The 20,061-nt window shown below is 43.8% G+C and overlaps 1 protein-coding gene across 1 annotated transcript in view; it reads right to left on the bottom strand.

Annotated features, from left to right (window-relative positions):
- LOC122370068 overlaps positions 1–20,061 on the bottom strand; it is a 54,457-nt gene that overhangs the window by 19,226 nt on the left and 15,170 nt on the right. Inside the window, exons 7-9 of the mRNA XM_043345331.1 lie at positions 19,563–19,706; positions 13,491–13,704; positions 4,121–4,263 (exon numbers count right to left, since the gene is read on the bottom strand). Coding sequence (XP_043201266.1) covers positions 4,121–4,263; positions 13,491–13,704; positions 19,563–19,706 — 501 coding nt within the window. The remainder of the gene's footprint in view (positions 1–4,120; positions 4,264–13,490; positions 13,705–19,562; positions 19,707–20,061) is intronic.

Below are 20,061 nucleotides of genomic sequence, written 5' to 3'. Positions count from 1 at the left end.
AGGGCGCCAAGAGCGTTTTCAAGCTACGTTTCCCTTGTACTACATGCGCCTTTGAAGCTGCATTTCTTACTCATTATGCTACCGTTTGTCTGGCCAATTCGGTCAAGTAATCTTTAGCATGTCTTTGCATAAGTGTGCTGCCTATTTGAAATTTATACAGCACGTTGAAAAGTTATGGGCCTGCAAATGAAAGTATGGCTGGCTGGGGTAATGCCGAAAACGTGCGATTACGCACGTGTTAAAAGCACGCTACGTGGACTTTACTGCTGTAGAATAGCAACGCGTAATTTTAGTCACACAAATTACACTTTCAACCGACACAACGGCCTGTTACCTATGAGGAATGATTTACCTGGCATTTTCTTATTATATCACATAATTATAACTTCCAGTGTGCACCGCGTCCTCAAGCTCTTAAAACGCGTGTCAGCTTTGATGAATTCTGGATAAAGTTTGAGATAAACTGCAGCAAAACATCAATGTCGGCATTCCCCGTAGATCATTTCTCCCATTTTCGGCTTTCCCCGCAGTCCGGGGCAACGCCGAAAAAGTCACTTCTTTGATGTTTTTAGTTTGTGCGCTTAAGGGTATGCGAATTCATCAAATGCGCCTGGTATGTTTGAAAGGCAAAAGACTGGCCTCTCGAATGACGCCAACAAGAATAGCTTATGTTGTCTACCTTGCGTGCTACGGGCGTCAGAAAAAAAGTCTTCGGCGTTCCCCCAACTTCCCCTACCCATTTTATGCAAAAATATTAACTTTGAAATTTGACCTAATTTGACCTGACCTTGACCTGACCTTGACCTGACCTTGACCTGACCTTGACCAAAACGTGACCTAAGCTGGCCCCAAAGGCTGCCTGACCCACATAATCGCATTTGTCATGTAAAATGGACCATAAAACATGTATCACACGACACTTTAATATTGTGACCCCCGTGACCTGACCTCTGTGACCTGACCTAGTATCAGTGACCTCAAATAGCAAAATATGTTTTGAAGAACATTTCCCCATCGATGATTTTCAATGAAATGCATTTTACTCGATTTTACAACGCATTTCTTGAAATGCCTGTAAACGGTGAAAATTGGACCTTTGACCTGACCTGTGACGTCATCGGTTTGACCTAGGTCAATAAAATTGGGTCACAAGGTAGTTCCCCGTTGGGGCTATCCAACGCCGTTTACCGCTTGTCGCTATGTTGCGTGGTTCTCGAGATCTTAGGGGGGGGGGCCAAAATGCCCCCCCCCCAACCGGGCGCGTTGCTCGGCAGAGCCCAACGGGGCGCGGGTTAAGATGGCGTTTGAAGGCACATTCGGTGAGGCATTTAAGCTCGCTCGCTCGGGAGCTGGTTAAACATTGCACTGCAGTGTGCTAGCCACCTGGTGCCGGAACATGTCTGTCTGGCGTCTGCTCTCTGGCAGTGCAGCTGGCCGATCTGGCGAGTAGGATTGTGGAGTACAGACATACGAAAACATGGCTGCAATGTCGGCAGGTAATTCAGTATCTAGAGCGACTTAATCAAGTCTATGCCATGGTAGCTCACGAGCAGCTTAGCGTGTAACCACCCGAGTTGATGAAACACGTCAGAAATGTGATCAAATTTGTGCCGGCCGCTCACATGAACACGAGCACAGAAATTTAACAGTTTCTGAATGCAGTGCATTTCTGTTTTACCGCCGGACCCGCAGATGGAGATGCAGTACTCGGTAGCGAATTGAGCAAACCACAAGCGCGTTCACAATGTAAGTAACGGTCCGGCAGGTATGACATCAGGCATCGGTAAAATCCTTTTTGAAAGGATTGCATTCCCAATCCACATTCCTTGTGCCGAAGTGGATTGCATTCCTACCCGCAATCCCTTTTTTCACTTGGATTGTGATCAAATCCGCAATCCTTTTTTGCAATCCTGTTGTATTATTATGTGCACTAGTGGATCTGGGGGAGGGCCGAGGGAGGGGGGCATAGGGCCGTGCCTCCATCCCCAAATCACCCATTTCTAGTCCTTAGTCTTGCGAGTAATTCCTATCTATATAAGGCACAGGTATTTTATGGGAAATATTTTTTGCCTCAAACACCCCCACATTTAAACCTCTACCCAACCAGTGTTTACGGAGCGAGCGAAGCGAGCGTAGGGTAGTGTGGGGTAATTTGAACATATTTTTACGTCTTCTCCGTTGTACCAAATTCCAGTTCAACCCTGGATGAAGAAAAACTGCTTCAGTAGCGCAAGTGTCACTTGCTTTCACCATGCAAGCCTCATTTTTGGACGAGCCGAGCATACCTTGAATAGCATAGCCTCACTTCTCCACCAAGTCACGGTGTGTTCAAATTGCCCTACCGTGGGGTAATTTGAACATACTGCCTTTGCCTGTCATAAAAACGATAGTCTCGCCAGCACCGATGTTGTTTGACCCATAAACAAATAGGCAGAACAATTCTAAACATATCTTCACTTGAAAAATCAACACAACAGCAAAAATAACAGTTGCAGAGTATCAATATCTGCACGCTGCACATCGGTCAGTTGACAGAATTCGCCCCTCTTCAATTAACAGAACGTCTATCATTTTTGTTCGATAAAAACTCTCCCAGCCGTACTACATCTGTTAAAGTGGTGCCAATCGAAACCTGGACATTTGGAGTTCTGATTTTGTCCAATGTCCAATTCGGAATTGGTTGGACAAAGGTAGCAGACTGGACAACATTGGACGATGGCTTGCTACACTTCAGCGCTTTTTATAAAGTAATCGTGCATAGCATTGATTCGACGAATGGAAAGCTTGATAAGCTCTCAATATAATGAACACTTCTCGGCTGGTAAAATTAAATGATAAGCAATATAAATGACGGTTTTGAGTGTTGATAGCTGCATAATTTTCGGACATATTTGGACAAATAGTTGACTTTAACATTTTTGGACGGAAAATCAACAAAAATGCCGGACATTAGACGGATATTAGACGTAAATTTTCTAAAACTGGCATCACTTATCTGCTACTGCCTTGGGTCGAAAATATTGGCAAAAAAAAAAACTGGGAGCGCTGTTTTTTTCGGAGCTATCCCTGTCTTCATTCAACTTCTCACACTATGTTCAAATTACCCCACGCTAAAAGTTATTTTGCCATTTTAAAATACAGGGTTTAAAAGCAAATTTCTTGGATTGAAGGCACTGATTAGGTCATTATACAACAAAAGCCGTTGCGTATTAGGCGCTAGCATTGCAAGATTTTGCGCTGCAATGAAGTTGCAATGACGTGTTGTTAAGCGTTTTTCCTTGCGAAATTGATTTTTTACACTGTGCGTCAACATCTTCATTCCCTGAAACTTTAAACCCCGTTCATATGATAGCCCTTTTAGTTACGATAATTTCTCTCATTGGTCTTATTGTCATGCCACTTATGGATTTTCCGTAATTTTCTGTTATTCACACTATGTTCAAATTGCCCCACATGTTCAAATTACCCCACCCTACCCTACTGAATATACCTACTGTCTATCAAAGCAGTGTCAACAAACGTAGCAATCTGTGCTCAAATGATCAAGCATTTAGGTGGTCACTCAACCCAAACCAGCCTGGCACGGCGGTAAAGTACCCACGGACCTGAGCCGATGGGACAGGGCGACTCAAAGCACTTCTGGATATGAAGGTCTAGACGTGCATTGTGTACAGCACAGCGCTGCCGACGGAACACGGTGCTGCCATCTGTTGTCGAGTTCCGACACTGCCGCCGGCACCGGAGCGGACGAGGCACTGATTAGTCAGGCTTTTAGAAGGAGTACACGGTGATTTTGCTGCCGTTGGGTGGCTTAGTAAGTTTGTCGATTACAGACTCTGGAAAATAGAGCACGTCAGATTACACACTGTTTGCTAGTGATGTCACATGGGCAACTCAGACTGATGACGTAACGTCGCCTACAGATACAGAAACAAACACAATGACACTTGTGTGTATCACTGACTAGTGACGTCATGAGGGTTGATACTGATACTGTGACGTCACTAACGGAGATACACGTCACCTATTATGACGTCACGTGCGTCAGTGTCTGCGCGTATCAGAGAGGCCGGTGGCGCCGTGTCGGCTGGTGTGGGTGGTCAGAGACGCCGTCACTTACTGGGGACATTGAAATCGATGGTCCGGGACTGGCCACCGTCACATCCCAGGTCTGTCTCGTGCAGGGCAGTCAGGACGGCCTGGCGGTTTTCGAGTGAGGATGTTAGGAACAGTCTGTACAGTTTCCTGCAGGTCACTGCCACCCTGCAACAGATCAAAACAAAACAGAACGGGTCAGAATACGGGACACAGTCACACAGTGGCACCAGCACAGCGGGCGACTCAACACGGTTAGACCATGTAGTAATAATGCCGTTCATAACAGAACATATGTGCCTCCAGCTACCTCAAGTTCCCAGTCTGGTGCTGCAATTTGCTATACATGTTTCACACGATACTAAGAGCCTTATGCCATCCAATATTATCAGGCGCGTAACCACGAGTCTGAAGTTACTGGGGACTACATGGAGGGCCGCGAAGACCAAATATTATATTTCAGGATCAGTCTTCGCCCGAGTGGGGGGGGGGGCGAAGGGGGGGGCGTTTTGGGCCACACCTGCCAGTTTTGTTTTTCGTTTTTGCTGCGCGTGTAAGGAAAACCGCGGCGCGCACCGCCGCGATACTTGTTATAGCTTATGATGCCTCACTTTCGCATCGTGTGTGAAAATTTTGACCCCAGGTCACCTAAGGTCAGGTCAACAGGTTAAGCAAAGTAACCATGCCTCTAAAAAAAACTTTGTGACTCTGTCATTCCTACTGTCATTCCTATATCTCAGTTTTCACCTCGGTTACCTAACGTCAGGTCAGTTTTGTGACCTCTCCATTATAAGTCGTGGGGATAAACTTGAAATGCTCTTCTTTTGGCCGAAAACATATAAAAACACCGTGACACAGGTAAACATGACACACTGTGACTGAACCGGAAAATTGCACATGTGACCCCGTCTATGCCCCTGAGGTTATCTCAGGTCATGAAACATCTCCAACAGTTTTTTACCATAACTTTAGGTAGAAACATGCAAGAGCGCTGAAAACACCATGGATGTGTTCAGCTCAACAATACCAATCGAATGACATGCAACATGACCTTTTCCGTGACCTTGACCAGGGGTCAAGTTTTCCAGTTGACCTTTTCAGGTCAACTTATGGTTATTTCGACGCGTCTCGACGAGACAAACGCGATGCCGGTAAAATCAGCGTCATACAAGTTTTGAGTAAAAAAATATGATACAAAAACCTTTTCCGCAAAAACGCCAACCTGGAAGCCAAAACGTTGACCTTAGGTCAAATCTGAGAACATTACTCAGAAGGGCCTTTCAAAGAGCTATCGAATACACTTTCCCGCAGGCAGCACTGCAGCTCTATTGGTTCCTGACTTATGCGCCGATTTGTGAAAAGCTGTCAAAATTGGAAAAAAAGTTCGTGAAAATTTTACCTTTGGTTCCAGTAACCTCAGCGATGACCTGATCAAAAATGACAGGTAATTCTGAAAGATACTGTACAGCGAGCTATCTGTTGTTTTTACCGCATCTTCCTAGCTTGCTTACTTTCCGAGATAATCTGGTGTGGAGAAAAAGCCCCCCCCCCCTCCCACCATGGCGAAGTTTGCTGAGAGGCCCGCCCGGGCGCTGGGTACACAAAACATCCATAGTTTTGTCCTCCGTTGACGACATATTACTATTCATGTCGATTTAGAGACAATATTTTGCTATTAAAGCAAATTGAGGAGTTCGTCGGTTTTACTGGGGACGGTCCCCAGTAACCCAAAAGTAACTGGGGACCGGTCCCCAGTGTCCCCAGTGGTGGTTACGCGCCTGAATATTATGTCCATATGGGTGGCTATCAAAGCATACAAAAGCGCAGCGTACAATCCTCAAAACATACAAAATCGTAACATACAACGCGCAAAACCTACAAAACAGGCCAGGTAGGGGACAGACCAAACGTACAAAAGCGCAGCGTACAAAATCCCAACGTACAAAAGTTTACCGTCCAATGGGTAAGGCGTACAATGGCAAATCAACCAATGATCAGAGCGTACAGAATTGGAACGTACAATGGCAAATCAAACAAACGCGTATCATACAAAATTGCAACCTACAAAACGAGATGATCGTATCATACAAAATCACATCGTCTAAAATCGGAAGGTACAAAATGCCTCTGGTTAACGCCGGGTGAATTGATATTTAACAAGTCAGCCACCAGATGGGGTAATGGTGCTGTGGCAGTGTTTTTTTGGAAGCCACCAGGAAATAGAGTGGAATGCCACTAAGTCCCTTAGAAACACGATACCTCTGGACGCTGCACCGGCTGGCTATCGACGCTGCGGGCGGGCTGCACCGGCCGACTATCGACGCTGCGGGTGCCGCGGGGACCGGTGCCGAGGAGAAGCGGGCATCAAGACCGTGAGAAATCTATTATATTGGCGGGTGTGCTTATGTAGGTAAATGAGGCAAACGTACATAGGTTAGGTATGTAACACCCTCATCCTTGATCACACACCCCTACCCACGCACTGCGGGGGGCTGTTTGAACAACCCCTCCGGTTTCTCGCGAATATCTAAAAAAACGGCGGCTCAGAGTGCCGCCGTGTTTTGCACACCTTATCATACATCTTTTCTACGCCTTCTGTGAAAACTTCAGACCAAAGTCATCCAAGGTCAGGTCACCATATCACGTCAAGTGACCTTACTACATGAAAAAGTTTCAATGCCTGTCACAGCTACACCGAGTGACTGATCACCTTGAAACTTTGAGTAATTGATAAAACAACAGTATACACTATACGCAATACACATAATGTATACAATAATAATAATAATAATACACAAAATGTATCTCTCGGAACTTCGATATCGGTGACCTAAGGTCAGGTCAATTTTGCGACCTCTCCATTATGAGTCAATGGGAGAAAATTGAAAGGCGCCTCTTTTGGCCGAACGTCATTCTAACCACTCTCAAACATCGAATTACAAGTAGAATGACAAACTGAACCGGAAAATGGTACCTGTGAGTTGACCCCTCTTAATGTCCCTGAGGTCATCTCAGGTCACGAATGGTATCCTACAGTTTTTCGCAAATAACTTTTGACAGAGACATGCTAGAGCGATGAAAAAACCTTATACGTATGTGTTTGGCTCGACGATACAGATCGACTGATGCAGCATGACCTTTTCTGGTCATGTCATGACATTGACCTGAGGTCATGACCTTGTCCTGAGGTCATGACCTTGACCTAAAGTAAATTTTTCAAGTTGAACTTTTGAGGTCAACTTATAGTTCTTTCGATGCGTCGCCTTGACGAGAGGAACACGATGCTGCTGAAAATAAGCTCGTGCATGTTTTGAGTCAAAAGGTATTGCAGAAAAACAGTTCCCGCAAAAACCATCTACCTATTCTGGCAGTTCATTTGGCCCCTGCAGGCTAAACCGTTCCTAAGCTATGCGACGGTTTTTCGAAGTTATCGAAGTTTGACCTGGAAAGTGGCTAAATTTTACCTTTGGTGACCTCTGTTGACCTGACCTTTGAGCTGACCTAAAAAGTGGCCGATATAATTTCTTCATTACTTCTGCCGCTCTTTCGAACGCCACCTACGGCGTGTCGCTACGTGGCCCAGGAGCCGAGTGAGAAGGGGAGTGTTCAAACACCCCCCACCCCCCCCCCCCCAGTGCAGGTGGCGCCGAGCACCGGCCCGGCGCCGGTTAGTCAATCGCATGGCGTTTAACATAACGGTACATCATCGGTGTTTAACCCGCGCCCTGCTGGGGGGGGATGTTTGAACACCCCCCCCTGTGTTTTTTCACGAATATCTAAAAACGGCAGCGCGGAGCGCCGCCGTTTTTGGCACACCTTATAATACATTTTGTACATACTATTGCTCTTAGCAATCGTTGAAAAATTCGAAGCGATCGGTCTCTTGGTGTAGCTATGGCGGACATTGAAGCTTTTTATGAGGTGAGGTCACTTCAAGTTATCTGGTGACCTGACCTTAAATGACCTTGGTCTTAAATTTTTAAAACATGTGTAGAATTGATGTATTATAAGGTGTGCCAAAAACGGCGGCGCTCCGCGCTGTTAACTATACTAAGATAAACTCTGCATATCTCAGAGTTTTGATATCGATGACCGAAGGTCAGGTAAATTTTGCGACCCCCCCCATTATAAGTCAATGGGAGAAAATTGAAAGGCGCCTCTTTTGGACCAAAGCCATTATAAAAACTCCCAAACAATGAAATACAAGAAATTAAGACACATTGAACATGAAAATAGTATCCGGGACCCCTGTTTATGCCCCTGAGGTCATCTCAGGTCACGAATAGTATCTAACAGTTTTTCGCGAATACCTTTTGATAGAGGCATGCTTGATGCTAGAGCGATGAAAACGCCTTGGATGTGCTCAGCTCGACGATACGGATCGACTGATATGCAACATGACCCTTTCCGGTCAGGTCATGTTGGTAAAAGTAAGCTCGTGCAAGGCTTGAGTCAAAAGTTATTGCAGAAAAACTTTCCAAAAAATTGGTTATTTTGGCAGTTTTTGCCCCCTGCAGGCAAAACCGTTGGCTCTAGGTCAAATCTGAGAGAATTATTCAGAAAGGGCGTTAATAGGGCTATCGAAGTCGCTTTTCCGCGGCGCTGTAGCTATATCGGTTCCCGAGTTATGCGTTGGCTTCTTGGAAACTATCGACATTTGACCTGAAAATCGGCGAAATTTTGCCTTTGACCACTGGTGACCTGACCTTTAGCCTGACCAAAAAAGTGACCGAAGTGATTTCGTTATTATTTTTGGTGCTCTTTCGAACGCCGCCTTCCGCGTATCGCTACGTGGCCCAGGAGTCGAGTTAGAAGTGGGTGTTCAAACACCCCCCCCCCCCAGCAGGGCGTGGAAATCCAGGACCCCCAGCGGGGCGCGGGCTAAAACACATTTGGAAAATATAAATATCTTCAATACAATGTGCGCTAACCAGTTTTCTCAGTAATTCAGCTAGCAAATATCGTGCTGTGTTGTTTACATCGAGGGTCAAACTTAGCCCGCGCCGTGCTGGTGGCCTAGGTTTTCCGTGTCGTGCTGGGGGAGGCGTTTTCACGTCCCCGTCTAACTCGGCTCCAGGGTCAAAGGTCACGTCACCAGATGTCATCATAGGTAAAATGTTGCCTATTTCAACCGCATAACTCGGGAACCAATAGAGCTACAGCGCCACAGAAAAGCGCATTCAACAGCTCTTTCAGAGGCCTTTCCGAGTGCTGTTGTTAGATTTGACCTCAGGTCAAATATAAATCGTGACGTTAGTATCAACGCACGATGCGTTAGACGCTGGCAAAACGCCAATACGGGCGAGGGTTAAATCATATGTGAACTAACCAGTTTTTGAGTGGTTAACCTACCAAACATTTTAAATGTGTTTAACAGGATGTTTACAGTGAGGGTTGAACTTGAAAAGACGGACCATTGCACGATGGGACCGCAGCCCGAATTAGCGCGACATTGGTGGATTTGCCGCCCTTTCCCAAACTGAGTTAGGCTGTTCCACGTAGTTCAGAAATATCCATGGACCACGAATCTGCAAATATTTTCGTCCATGGTGTATAGCGTCCGCGCCACATCAGCCCAAATACAAAGTTCTGTGACAAGCATCGTAGACCCGTTTTCGTACGGATAAAAGTAGCAGCTAATGTAGGTAAGACAAAATATATATTAGACGGCTTTATCAATATTTTCGGGGTATAACCTGATAGTTTAGACCATGGGCTTCACGATGGAAAGAAAAACTTATTACGGAATATATAAATACGCTTCAAATGTTAAGTTTGTAGGTGTTTTTAAAATTGTGACTTAATTTTACTGTTATAAACATTCTAGAATGCCGATATAAAACGTCCCGCTAGGTCGCGCTCTTCTTAGTTATCAATATATGGTCTTTACCGATCAATTGCCTTTCAGAAAATGTATAATTTAGCTGCTGCAGCCTGCTACATCGAAAATGAGGGGCATTTTTGTTTTTACTTCAGGTCGCCGGTGCTGGCCGTGCGCGGTTACCACGAGCCGGCCGGAAGCTGGGAGTAACAGATCCGATCCTCCTAGGAGTCGAACAAGTCTGCCAAGTGCCAACTATATTTAAGTTTTGTCCGGAAATATCCGTACCTGCTATCGGAGTGTCTGATGATACACTTTTCTGACCCTCACTTTATTTGTTATATAGTCCATCAGGCTATCAGATTCCCATCATGGTTTTGGTGGCTACATTATTTGCTTATCGGAATTTCCGGTTCCGTCATGACTTAACCTGGCAGGTGATGCCATCTTATCACGTGACCGAACCGAGTCAAGGTCAACGCTGGTCAACTGATTAATTAATTGATTAATTGATTAATCAATTAATTAATTAAATGACTAATGATTATTTAATTAAATTTATCAGGAAGTGCTTCGAAAGTACACCGACTACCATTTGTGTGATTCTATCATCCCTTTCATGTGAAAAGCGGGCACGAAACACGAAAAAGTACCGATGTCGCGCTAATTCTCGCTCCGATCCCATTGTGCATTGTGAGAAATAGTTTTAGTGTCTATGCTACATATTTTGCGACCGATACCCCCTAAACTCGATTACGACTCGCTGACGAAGTTTTGTAAATACAATTTGAAAGCTCCGACCCGAACGATTTCTTGTGGAGTAAAGCTCTCATTCACTTATTACATTAACAAACTCCACAGTCCACATCATATCCTTAACTGTAACTAAGCTGTTGGTGGCGGTAAACACCCATTTGGATGTCGGCGGTGACGCCTAATGGTTGAGCTGACCTGACCCGACCTACCCAAAATGCACGGATACATCGTCTTTGATCAAAACTTGCACGAAATTCGAAATCAGAACGCCGAAAAAAAAACTACATAACAACCTCATTTTAAAAAGTTAAAATAGGCCACGATTTCCCTGACCTTTAAGTCATTTACCCGACTTGAAATGCCAACTAATGACCGGCGATCTTAAAATCGGGTATCATCGGCTTCCTTTAGTTACGGTAGGACGTTCATGTTTTCGCGAAGCTATAGTTCGGTTAGGGACTGAACGATTGGGGATCCAACAGAATCCCCCCCCCAAATTATATGCTAGCGGCTGAAAACGCGGTCACGGAAAGAGCATACAAACACATAAGTCCTTAATCCTCGCCCGTACTGGTGTTTTGCCAGCCGCGAACGTATATGCAGGGGGGGGGGGGGGGGGGTCCGTTGGAGACATAGTTTGTTACGAGAGACGCCCATTTCGAGGTTTAAAGTCCATGCTATTAAAAGCCTAATTTCAGGTATTTAAAATAATCTTGGACCGACCTGTGACCTCGGAACTCCACTTGAAGGTACTCATCACATCAGAAGCGTCTCGTAGCGTTATTTTGTTTGCTGCCTCGCCCGTTTCGCTGCGCCTCGAGCTATGGGCCATGGGCTATGGGTTCTCGAGCTATGGGCTGGGAAAGTTTACCCCCCCCCCCCCCACCCAGCAAGTGGTGTGTGGCGAAATACTCCAGCAACTGTCGGGTTAACCTTCGCCCGTATTGGTGTTTTGCCAGCCTCGAACGTATAGGGGGGGGGGGGGCGGGTTCGTTGGACCGCCCCCCCCTTGCCGTTTGGCCCCTGATCGAGCTAGAGCTTCGAGAAAAAAACGAGCGTGCTGCTCGTGACGAGAGGAAGCCGGGGACCGGGGTGATACCCAATTTTAAGGTCCTAGGTCATTGGTTGACTTTCCAGGTCAGGTCAATGACCCACAAGTCTGGAAAATCGGGACCTGTTAGAACATCGTAAAGTGAGGTTGATGAGGGATTTTTCGGGGTGCTGACCACGAATATCGTGTCAGTTTTGATCATAGATGATGTCTTAATGCATTTAGGCCAGGTCAGGTCAGATCAGGCCAATCAGTAGACGTCCTGCCAGGTATTCATAGTACGTGTCAGCCGTTACTGACAGGCTGACAGCTTTGTAACATGTTACGAAGACACCAAAACAACTTCGTAAATGTTCAAATGGTTGCTTAATTCGAAATCAGCTCCAAAAAGTAGCCTAGAAACATGTAAAACTCGAAGAAGTGAACCTAGGTCATCAAAGGTCAATGATCTGACCTGACCTTCAGGTGACCTTGACACCCACCATAATGCATAGGACCAACATCATATCACATGTTTGAACGTTTGACACCGCAAAAATACTGCAAACGCGCGGCTAATACGAGCCGACATACGCCGAATCGCGATTCCGGCCAAACATGGTCTCGAAAAATAGGCCACAGGTCAAGGTTCATTTGGGACAGGGTCATGAAATTTTGAGGGTAGGTGTACAATTGATTGACTCGACAGTCGACCGTACTGAAAGTTTCATCGCGATCAACCGCTTTTTACGCGAGTTATTCGCGAAAAACCATGGGGGTGGCGGTTCGTTTGATCCTCCCCCCCCCTATACGGGCGAGGGTTAAGTCAGTTAAATTTCTTTTGCAGTTTTCAATTTAATTTACGAATTATGTTCCGGCAGCTATGGTCGAAATGAGCAGAATGCTGCTCAATCATCCAAGCGCCACTTCGTTCTCCGGCCCGCAGAGAGCGGGGATGTAAGTCAGGCACGGCCTTGGCCGTTTCCTCTGGGGCCGCGCCGTCTGCCGAGGGAGGGGAGACCTTGCCCAGTCTGAGGGAGGGGGACGACGGCGCCGCCGGGACGCCCCGTCGCTCCGAGACCGGCGCTCACTGTATAAACAAGCAAAAAACGCTGACCGTGCAAAGCTTGGCTGTTCTTTGACAGAGGAGGCATCTAGCGGAATATTTCGTAACTACGCAAGCTTCTAACAAAGAAGTCGCTTGAAGCGCAGATGAGATGTAGGTTTTGATCCAACTGAAAATTGACATCTCAAGGACGACGAAATGATGTAAATTTATATGAAATGGTTTTGTATGATGCGTACTTTGATTAATGCCATTAATTTCCACTGCTTTTTTGTGTGAAACGATTTTGTACCTTGCGATTTTGTATGACACGATTTTGTATGCTGCGCTTTTGTATGTTTTGACTGTCCCCTACCCGGCCTGTTTTGTAGGTTTTGCGTGTTGTATGTTACGATTTTGTATGTTTTGATGATTGTATGATAAGATTTTGTATGCTTTGATATGGAGCCTGTCCATATCTATATTAATACCAGTCCAGTCCAGATAATGTAGCTGCCCGTCCGTTTGTCCGTCTGTCTGTCTGTTTCCATCGCATCAACACAACCACCTGAATCAGAAAGTCTGCTTGTGGATGCCTATTCTTCTGTTGCGAGTTTGTTTCCATTTCCAGTGTCCCCGTGCCCGTATCACTATGTAAACCTCCAAGGGATACCCAGTTTCTGTGATTATTGCGGTCTATCCAGATACACATAATATCCGCCGTCGCCGTCCGGCCGACTGACCTGCTGACCGCTGTCACCTCTGACTGGGTCAGGGCAGGGATGTCCGTGAGGCGCCGGGTGTCTTTGAACTCCAGCGTATTCAGCTGGGAACAGCCGTGGAGGGCGGACAGCACAGTTTCGGAAATGACGCCGGATCCGATAAAAGTGACGTCCTTCAAGCTGGTGAGGGCAGCCAGGAGGCGTCCCGTCGCTTCCGGTGTCACAGACGGTGACTCTGCAAAACATAAAAACAGACACACATACCGACTGGAATGGCTGCAACTCAAGACAAATAATAATCACAGCAAAGTAGTTAGTACTAACCAGTACGAAACTGTTTGGGAAACGGACAAGCGAGAGCAATAAAGGAATAGTGGGAGAGCGCAGCAGTAAGATCTAACAGCTTTATATGGGCCATCCTTCTAACAAGTCCATAGCAGCGTAGCAGTCTCGACTCTTGAGCGCCCGTCGCTCTTTGAGAATGAGAAGCCTAATCATATACTATATTGATACATAATAGCCAAATACATATACTCATTAGCATGATCAGTACATCTGTTTAACTCAATTTGATAAAGTACAGTAGTAAGCAGAACGTAAGAGCCACGTGTTCCCAACATATCGACACCTTTTTTTATACCCCACATTCTGTTCTCCGGTGAATTTCCGGGAAGCACGAAAGATCTCTTTTTACAAGTGTCCAATCGTCCGATCCTGATCAAATTTGTGTGTTCGTAAGCTTGTTCTGGCATTGCTTGATCTGCCAGTGCCAAGACAGACAAACTTGAGAAAAATGGAGTGACTGTACCTTTTTTGAAGGTTGCTAAACAACTTGTCTGAACTTCACGGGAGAACAAATGTGGGGTTTAAAAAAGGTGTCGATATGTCATGGTCATTGCCCATTGGTCAGTGGTCACGATATCTTGGCACCGATACTCTGCTCGTGTTGGTGTTGCTCACCAGACATGTGCATGGATCCGAGAGCTGGATCTATGATCTCAGTGGATCTCTCGACAAAATAGAGGGGTTGAAACTTGGATCTATGATCCGAGTGGATCTCTCGACAAAATTCAGGGGTTGGATCTATGATCCGAATGGATCTCTCGACAAAATTTAGGGGTCGGATCTATGATCTCTGTGGATCTAGCGGGCAAAAATTTGTGGAGGACCTATGATCTGTATGGATTTCGCGACAACATGTAGCCAATGAAACCCTTATCCTACATAATTGTACACCTTACAGTGCAATACAATTGAGAATTGTCACTTGTGGACATGGTTAAGACCAGTTGTAATCATTAGGCATCATCATTAAATTTGAATTTAAATCAACAACATGTGTAGGTACTACATTTAAAATAAACCAAGAACATGCACATTGCTACTTTTTGTGACCAATTGTAACTTTTTCATGACAGCACTGATGACAATCTTATCAACAAGCTACAGCCACTTTAATTCAATGATCAAACAATACAGACAGATGCAGTGGCAGCGGGGCACAGCAGATTTTCATTTTGGTCCCATTCTTTCCATGCAATGCCAGTAGGGCTAATGTTAAAATGCCAAAATCTATGGGGGCACTGTACCCTGGTGCCACTCCCCCCCCCCCTGTTCCGCCGCCTAAGGACAGATGTTAGGAAATCAAACCTGGAAGCCAAATAGGTTAGTTTTGTTAAAAATAATCCAGAAATCCACTTCTGCCAGGTATGAAATCCCAATCCAGAATGTTCGTATGAGCTATAAGTATGTGCAACACAATTTCGATTTAGTAAGAATAGCAACCAACCTCTAATACTTTCCTTATAAAATTACAATTTCAAAAATGGCATAAACTTCTTCAGCTTACCTACTTTTGGCATCGTGCCACGTGTGGTGCCATGCTGTGCTTTCTTTATGAGAGAGCCTCCCAAAAAAGACAAACGAAATTCACAGCTCACGTTTTGGTAATATTGTTTTATTACGTCATTATCGTTTGACCAATGAAAAATCTTAATTTGACTAAAACCGTAATGATTCCAAAAGATTCCCCGTAACAGGCTCTTCAAACTAATGACGTAAGATATTGAGAATTGTGATTCTTTTGAAAAGTGAATAAAATAAAGATGCAAGGCGCACACCCGGCTCAGGGCCATGTAATACCGTTTCAGCTTACGTTTACGTCATTAAATTCAACGCTACAAAGATGATATTCACAAACAATTGTATCGTAAAATAACGTGAGGCAGAAAAAATGAACATTCTGATGAAAAAACTCTAGACTTTTAAATTTCCAGTTTGATTTTTTTTATTTATTTACATTATACTCGAAGGTGGAACGCTTAGCTCATTTGTTATTTGAAATGACGTCACGAGGTCTATTTAGATACTGAATAATCATTTTACGGTAAATATCCAAGGCCATTACAATTGATATTTCGCTTCCCATCGCTTCCGCAGGCTGTTGAATATTTTTATACCTTAGTTTATATCTCAGTTTATTTTATCAAATATTTCTTTCAATAGATTGAAATACCTCTTCCTAACCAAGCCACATGTGCAGTGTCAGAAAAGTGGCCCGTTTCTAAGTTTTCTTGAACTCGGAAGATTTGTTCTGCGAAAAGTCTTTACTAAAGAAAAGCAATTTTTGTTCTGTGAGCAAACGTTCCCTAAACAGATGATTTCTGTGCAACAAAGTACCTCTACCCATCTATGTCAGCATTATCAGGCTTGATGGAGCATTTCACAATGGGTCGAACTTAAAAAAAAAACCAACTGCCTACCCATTTTGACTGATTTTTCTTCTTCAGCAGATCAAGTCATCTCTCTCCAGTCTCCATGGCTACTGAATGAAGACCTGGACTCCTGAATAGAATGCAGTACAAACTACTGACCTACTCCCAAGAACCAGCACCGCCTGCTACTCTTGGTTCACCAGCTGACAGCTGTTGGCAAAACTTTCACTGGTATTAGATTGATAGATATAACTGGTATTTGATCGGCAGCCTGAAGCCCATCAACTGTGATTTGTTATGAACAGGTGATCTGTGAATTGTGATCACACAGTGTGTGCATTAACAATTAATCCTGTATTTTATAATACAAATGTTGAAAATTTTGTCACTTTTTTAACATCTGGTTCAACACGTATGATATGAATGAAGGACTACACAGCATGCAGGAGCTGGAAATGGGCAATGCCCCAATGGATATGCAAACTTAACGTAATCAGGTGAGATAAACCTGAAAAGCTCGATTTCATATCCATATTAGCATGCAGTGCCTACAAAGTAGTGAATGCTTAAAAAAATTAACTGACAGGCAACAGCAGTTCAAACTTCAAGTTTGAGTTAATAACGTAGTCAGGTGAGATAAACCTGAAAAGCTTGATTAATTTACACGTACACTGGTCTGAGAAACAACACTACCAAGCTAGTGAGTAGTAAATGGGCAATGCCCCAAATGGATATGCAAACTTTACGTAGTCAGGTGAGATAAACCTGAAAACCTCAGCTTGATTAATTTACATGTACACTGTTCTGAGAAATGACACATATACCAAGCTAGTGAGTAGTACCTAAATGCTATAAGAAAATTATGGGTACTGGATAAGCATATTACCCATAATACATATATCAGCACAACCTATCCTACCTTTTCTCACACAAATCAAACGAAGGTACCAAACAAATCACAAAAATAACACGCGAGTCATGGGAGACGAGTCATAAGCCTTGGCCTTTTGACGTCTAAAACACTGCCATCGCCGCACCAACAAGCTCGCTCCCCGCCCGGCTCCCTTCATAACGCAACCGGGCGCAAACTTTTTCTGAGTTCTCGCAGAACATATTTGGTGTTTCCGTGGTGGCAGACTATCCCCTGGTAAAAGTTCCCAATTGCAGTAAAGTATGAAAAAATGATATCAGTAGATGTAAAAAAGATTTTTCTTTTCAAAAATGTCAAAATTTAGCAATTTCATAACGTGTGATGCCCATATTTTACGATAGTCTGCGGGGTCGTTCCGTGCCTGCTAAGGTCAGCTTCACTTGGATCGTTTAAGACACCTAGACATCATTCATTGCAAAACAAGGTATGGCTAGAATGGAAATTGATTGGAAAAAGTTATAGAATAGTTTTTGTTTCGTAAAAATGAGCAAAAAAATGCGTATGAGGATAATAAGTGACAGCGTCTTTTGAGGTATCGCCTTTTTGGTGCCGGCATAAGAGAACTTGGACGAATTTATGGCAAAATTTTTGTGAATGATATTAAAATGAACAAAATAAACAGTTATTGTCTTTTTGATGCCCTTTTCCCATCTGAATTACACAAAAAAATGACTTTTTTTATTTTTCTCGAACTCATGGCAGTAAGATATCTTAACTTGTAATAAATTGACCGAAGGCATTATTTTGTGCTGCATATTATTCATTAAATTTTGTATTAAAATAAATTGAACATCAAAATCGTTTTTGTCATTCGGCAATGAACTTAACTAGCAACAAATACTTTTTAAAAAATAAATACATTCTCAGACTAGGCAGCGCTGTCTGGCGCGTCTCCGCGCGCTTTTACGCGACTGCGCCGGGTTAGTCTCGCAATTTGCGTGAGTTATTGTAAAGAAGTATAATTTCGTGGGGTAATTTAATAGTTAAATGTTTATGTGCAATTTTTCTCGTTTTTTTTCATACTCAACAATATGATTTTTGTTTAAAGGCTGAGATACTGAGACTCATTCGACTTCGACCATCTTCGTTCAAGGAATCTGAGGTGGGATTGTTCATGTCTATTTTTGTAACAAGCTCAGGTAATGGTAATACTTAACATAAACAATGTGTTTCAGTTTGTCTTAACTTCTCCCTTCTTGATTATACCTTCACTTCTACCTAGGCTAAGAAAGTGATATCCAAGGGTAGCTGCTTTCACATTAGTAGCCTTCTGGTGGGTTCAGATTGTTTTCTTGCATTTAGTTATGATATGTTCTTGGATTTCCCTTGTTAAAATTAGGCAAATGTGAATATTAATATTTATATAGGTATGCATCATTATACTTGAGCAATGGCAATGTAAGCTACCTGCCTATTAAGTAGATACAAGATTGCATGGGGATTCATTAAGCAGGCGTCTCACGAGATGCCAGATCTGAAACATAATCTAACCCGACCTAACCTTACCTACTAGCCTACAACCTACAAGCCTAACACCTACAACCTACATTGCTATCGTAGACTGATCTGGCATCTTGTGAGGTGCCTGCTTAATTATTACCATTGCATGTTGGTCATGTGCAGGTGTTTCACTTTGATATGTGCTGCATTTCAACAATATCTGCCCATTATGCTAAAAAGAAACTGATATAATGCAGTAGCTTCATTAAAAATTTGGAACCATAGCTAAGATCCAACTTTGTTCTGCGACCTTTTCAAAATTTTAGTCTGCGAACTTAGATCCCCAAACCACTTTTCTGACACTGCACATGTGTCAGTATCATGTTTTATTGTTTCTCAATTAATTGTGTTAGCTGGAAACTGGAAAGCCTCGTGGTTGTCTAATGCAAGATTGTCTTATCAATATCATTATGTAGATTCTAACATCAACATGAATTGTGATGTGGTAGGTACCTAGTAATGTATTATTCATTAGTCATTACTTTGACTTACCTCTATGTTAATTGTTAATGCAAACTTTTCTGTTGGTATGTGAACAATCTTCATGTCACTCAATTCTCTCAAGTTGTGACCGTCATGAGCCTCCTTTACGAGTATTTTGTATTCTGTATAATGTAACTGGAGGCCTTTAGTAATATGGCCTTTGTATATGATTGATTGTTTCTAACCATACTTTGGTATTCATAACTTCTTATTGAAAGAAAGTTGTTAACATTTTGAGCACCTATGAGCTATGATCCAAATGGATCTCACGACCAAATTGGGGAGCCAGATCTATGATCCAAGTGGATCTAGCGACAAAATTGAAGGGTCAGATCTATGATCCCAGTAGATCTCTCGACAAAATTGAGAAGTTGGATCTATGATCTGAATGGATCTCGGATCAGGATCCATGGGATCGGATCTCAGATCCATTTTTCCGGATCCAAGCACATGTCTGTTGCTCACCATAAATGAATAGCCCTGTGACTGTGTGGGTCGCCAGAGCAGCAAGCTGGTCCAGGAGTGTGTCCGTTGCCAGCTGTACACCGACCAGCAGTCCCTCCGACGGATATCTGACGAAGGTCAGCGGTGTCCGCGTCATCCCCGACCCTGTAGAGAAGGATATAATCGCCCGTTAACAGCATTGTGGGTAGGGAGAGCGTTGGTCGTGGGCACCACAACTTAGTCAGCTTATCGACAGACAATACTCGTATAGGTGGCATTATAATCACCTGCCTCCCACAATTAGGCTCGGGACAATAAGACTTTCATTATTCATTTGTTTTCATCGTATTCTAGTTCTTTAGAAACATTTTTGTTGGTTTGATGTTAAGTGCATTGTGTTTAGATATTGAAGCTAGGTTACATAGCTGTTGATGGTATGTTTAATCAACGCGCATTGTGTTATTGATTCAAACCTCAGACTTAATTACTGATCAGACCTCGGCCGGTTTATGTGCTAATA

The sequence above is a fragment of the Amphibalanus amphitrite genome, unplaced genomic scaffold (assembly GCF_019059575.1).
Source record: "Amphibalanus amphitrite isolate SeventyFive unplaced genomic scaffold, NRLGWU_Aamphi_draft 001094F_arrow, whole genome shotgun sequence".
Lineage (NCBI taxonomy): Eukaryota > Metazoa > Arthropoda > Thecostraca > Balanomorpha > Balanidae > Amphibalanus > Amphibalanus amphitrite.
Note: the sequence above shows the minus strand (reverse complement) of the source record. Positions and strands in the feature narration are given on the sequence as shown.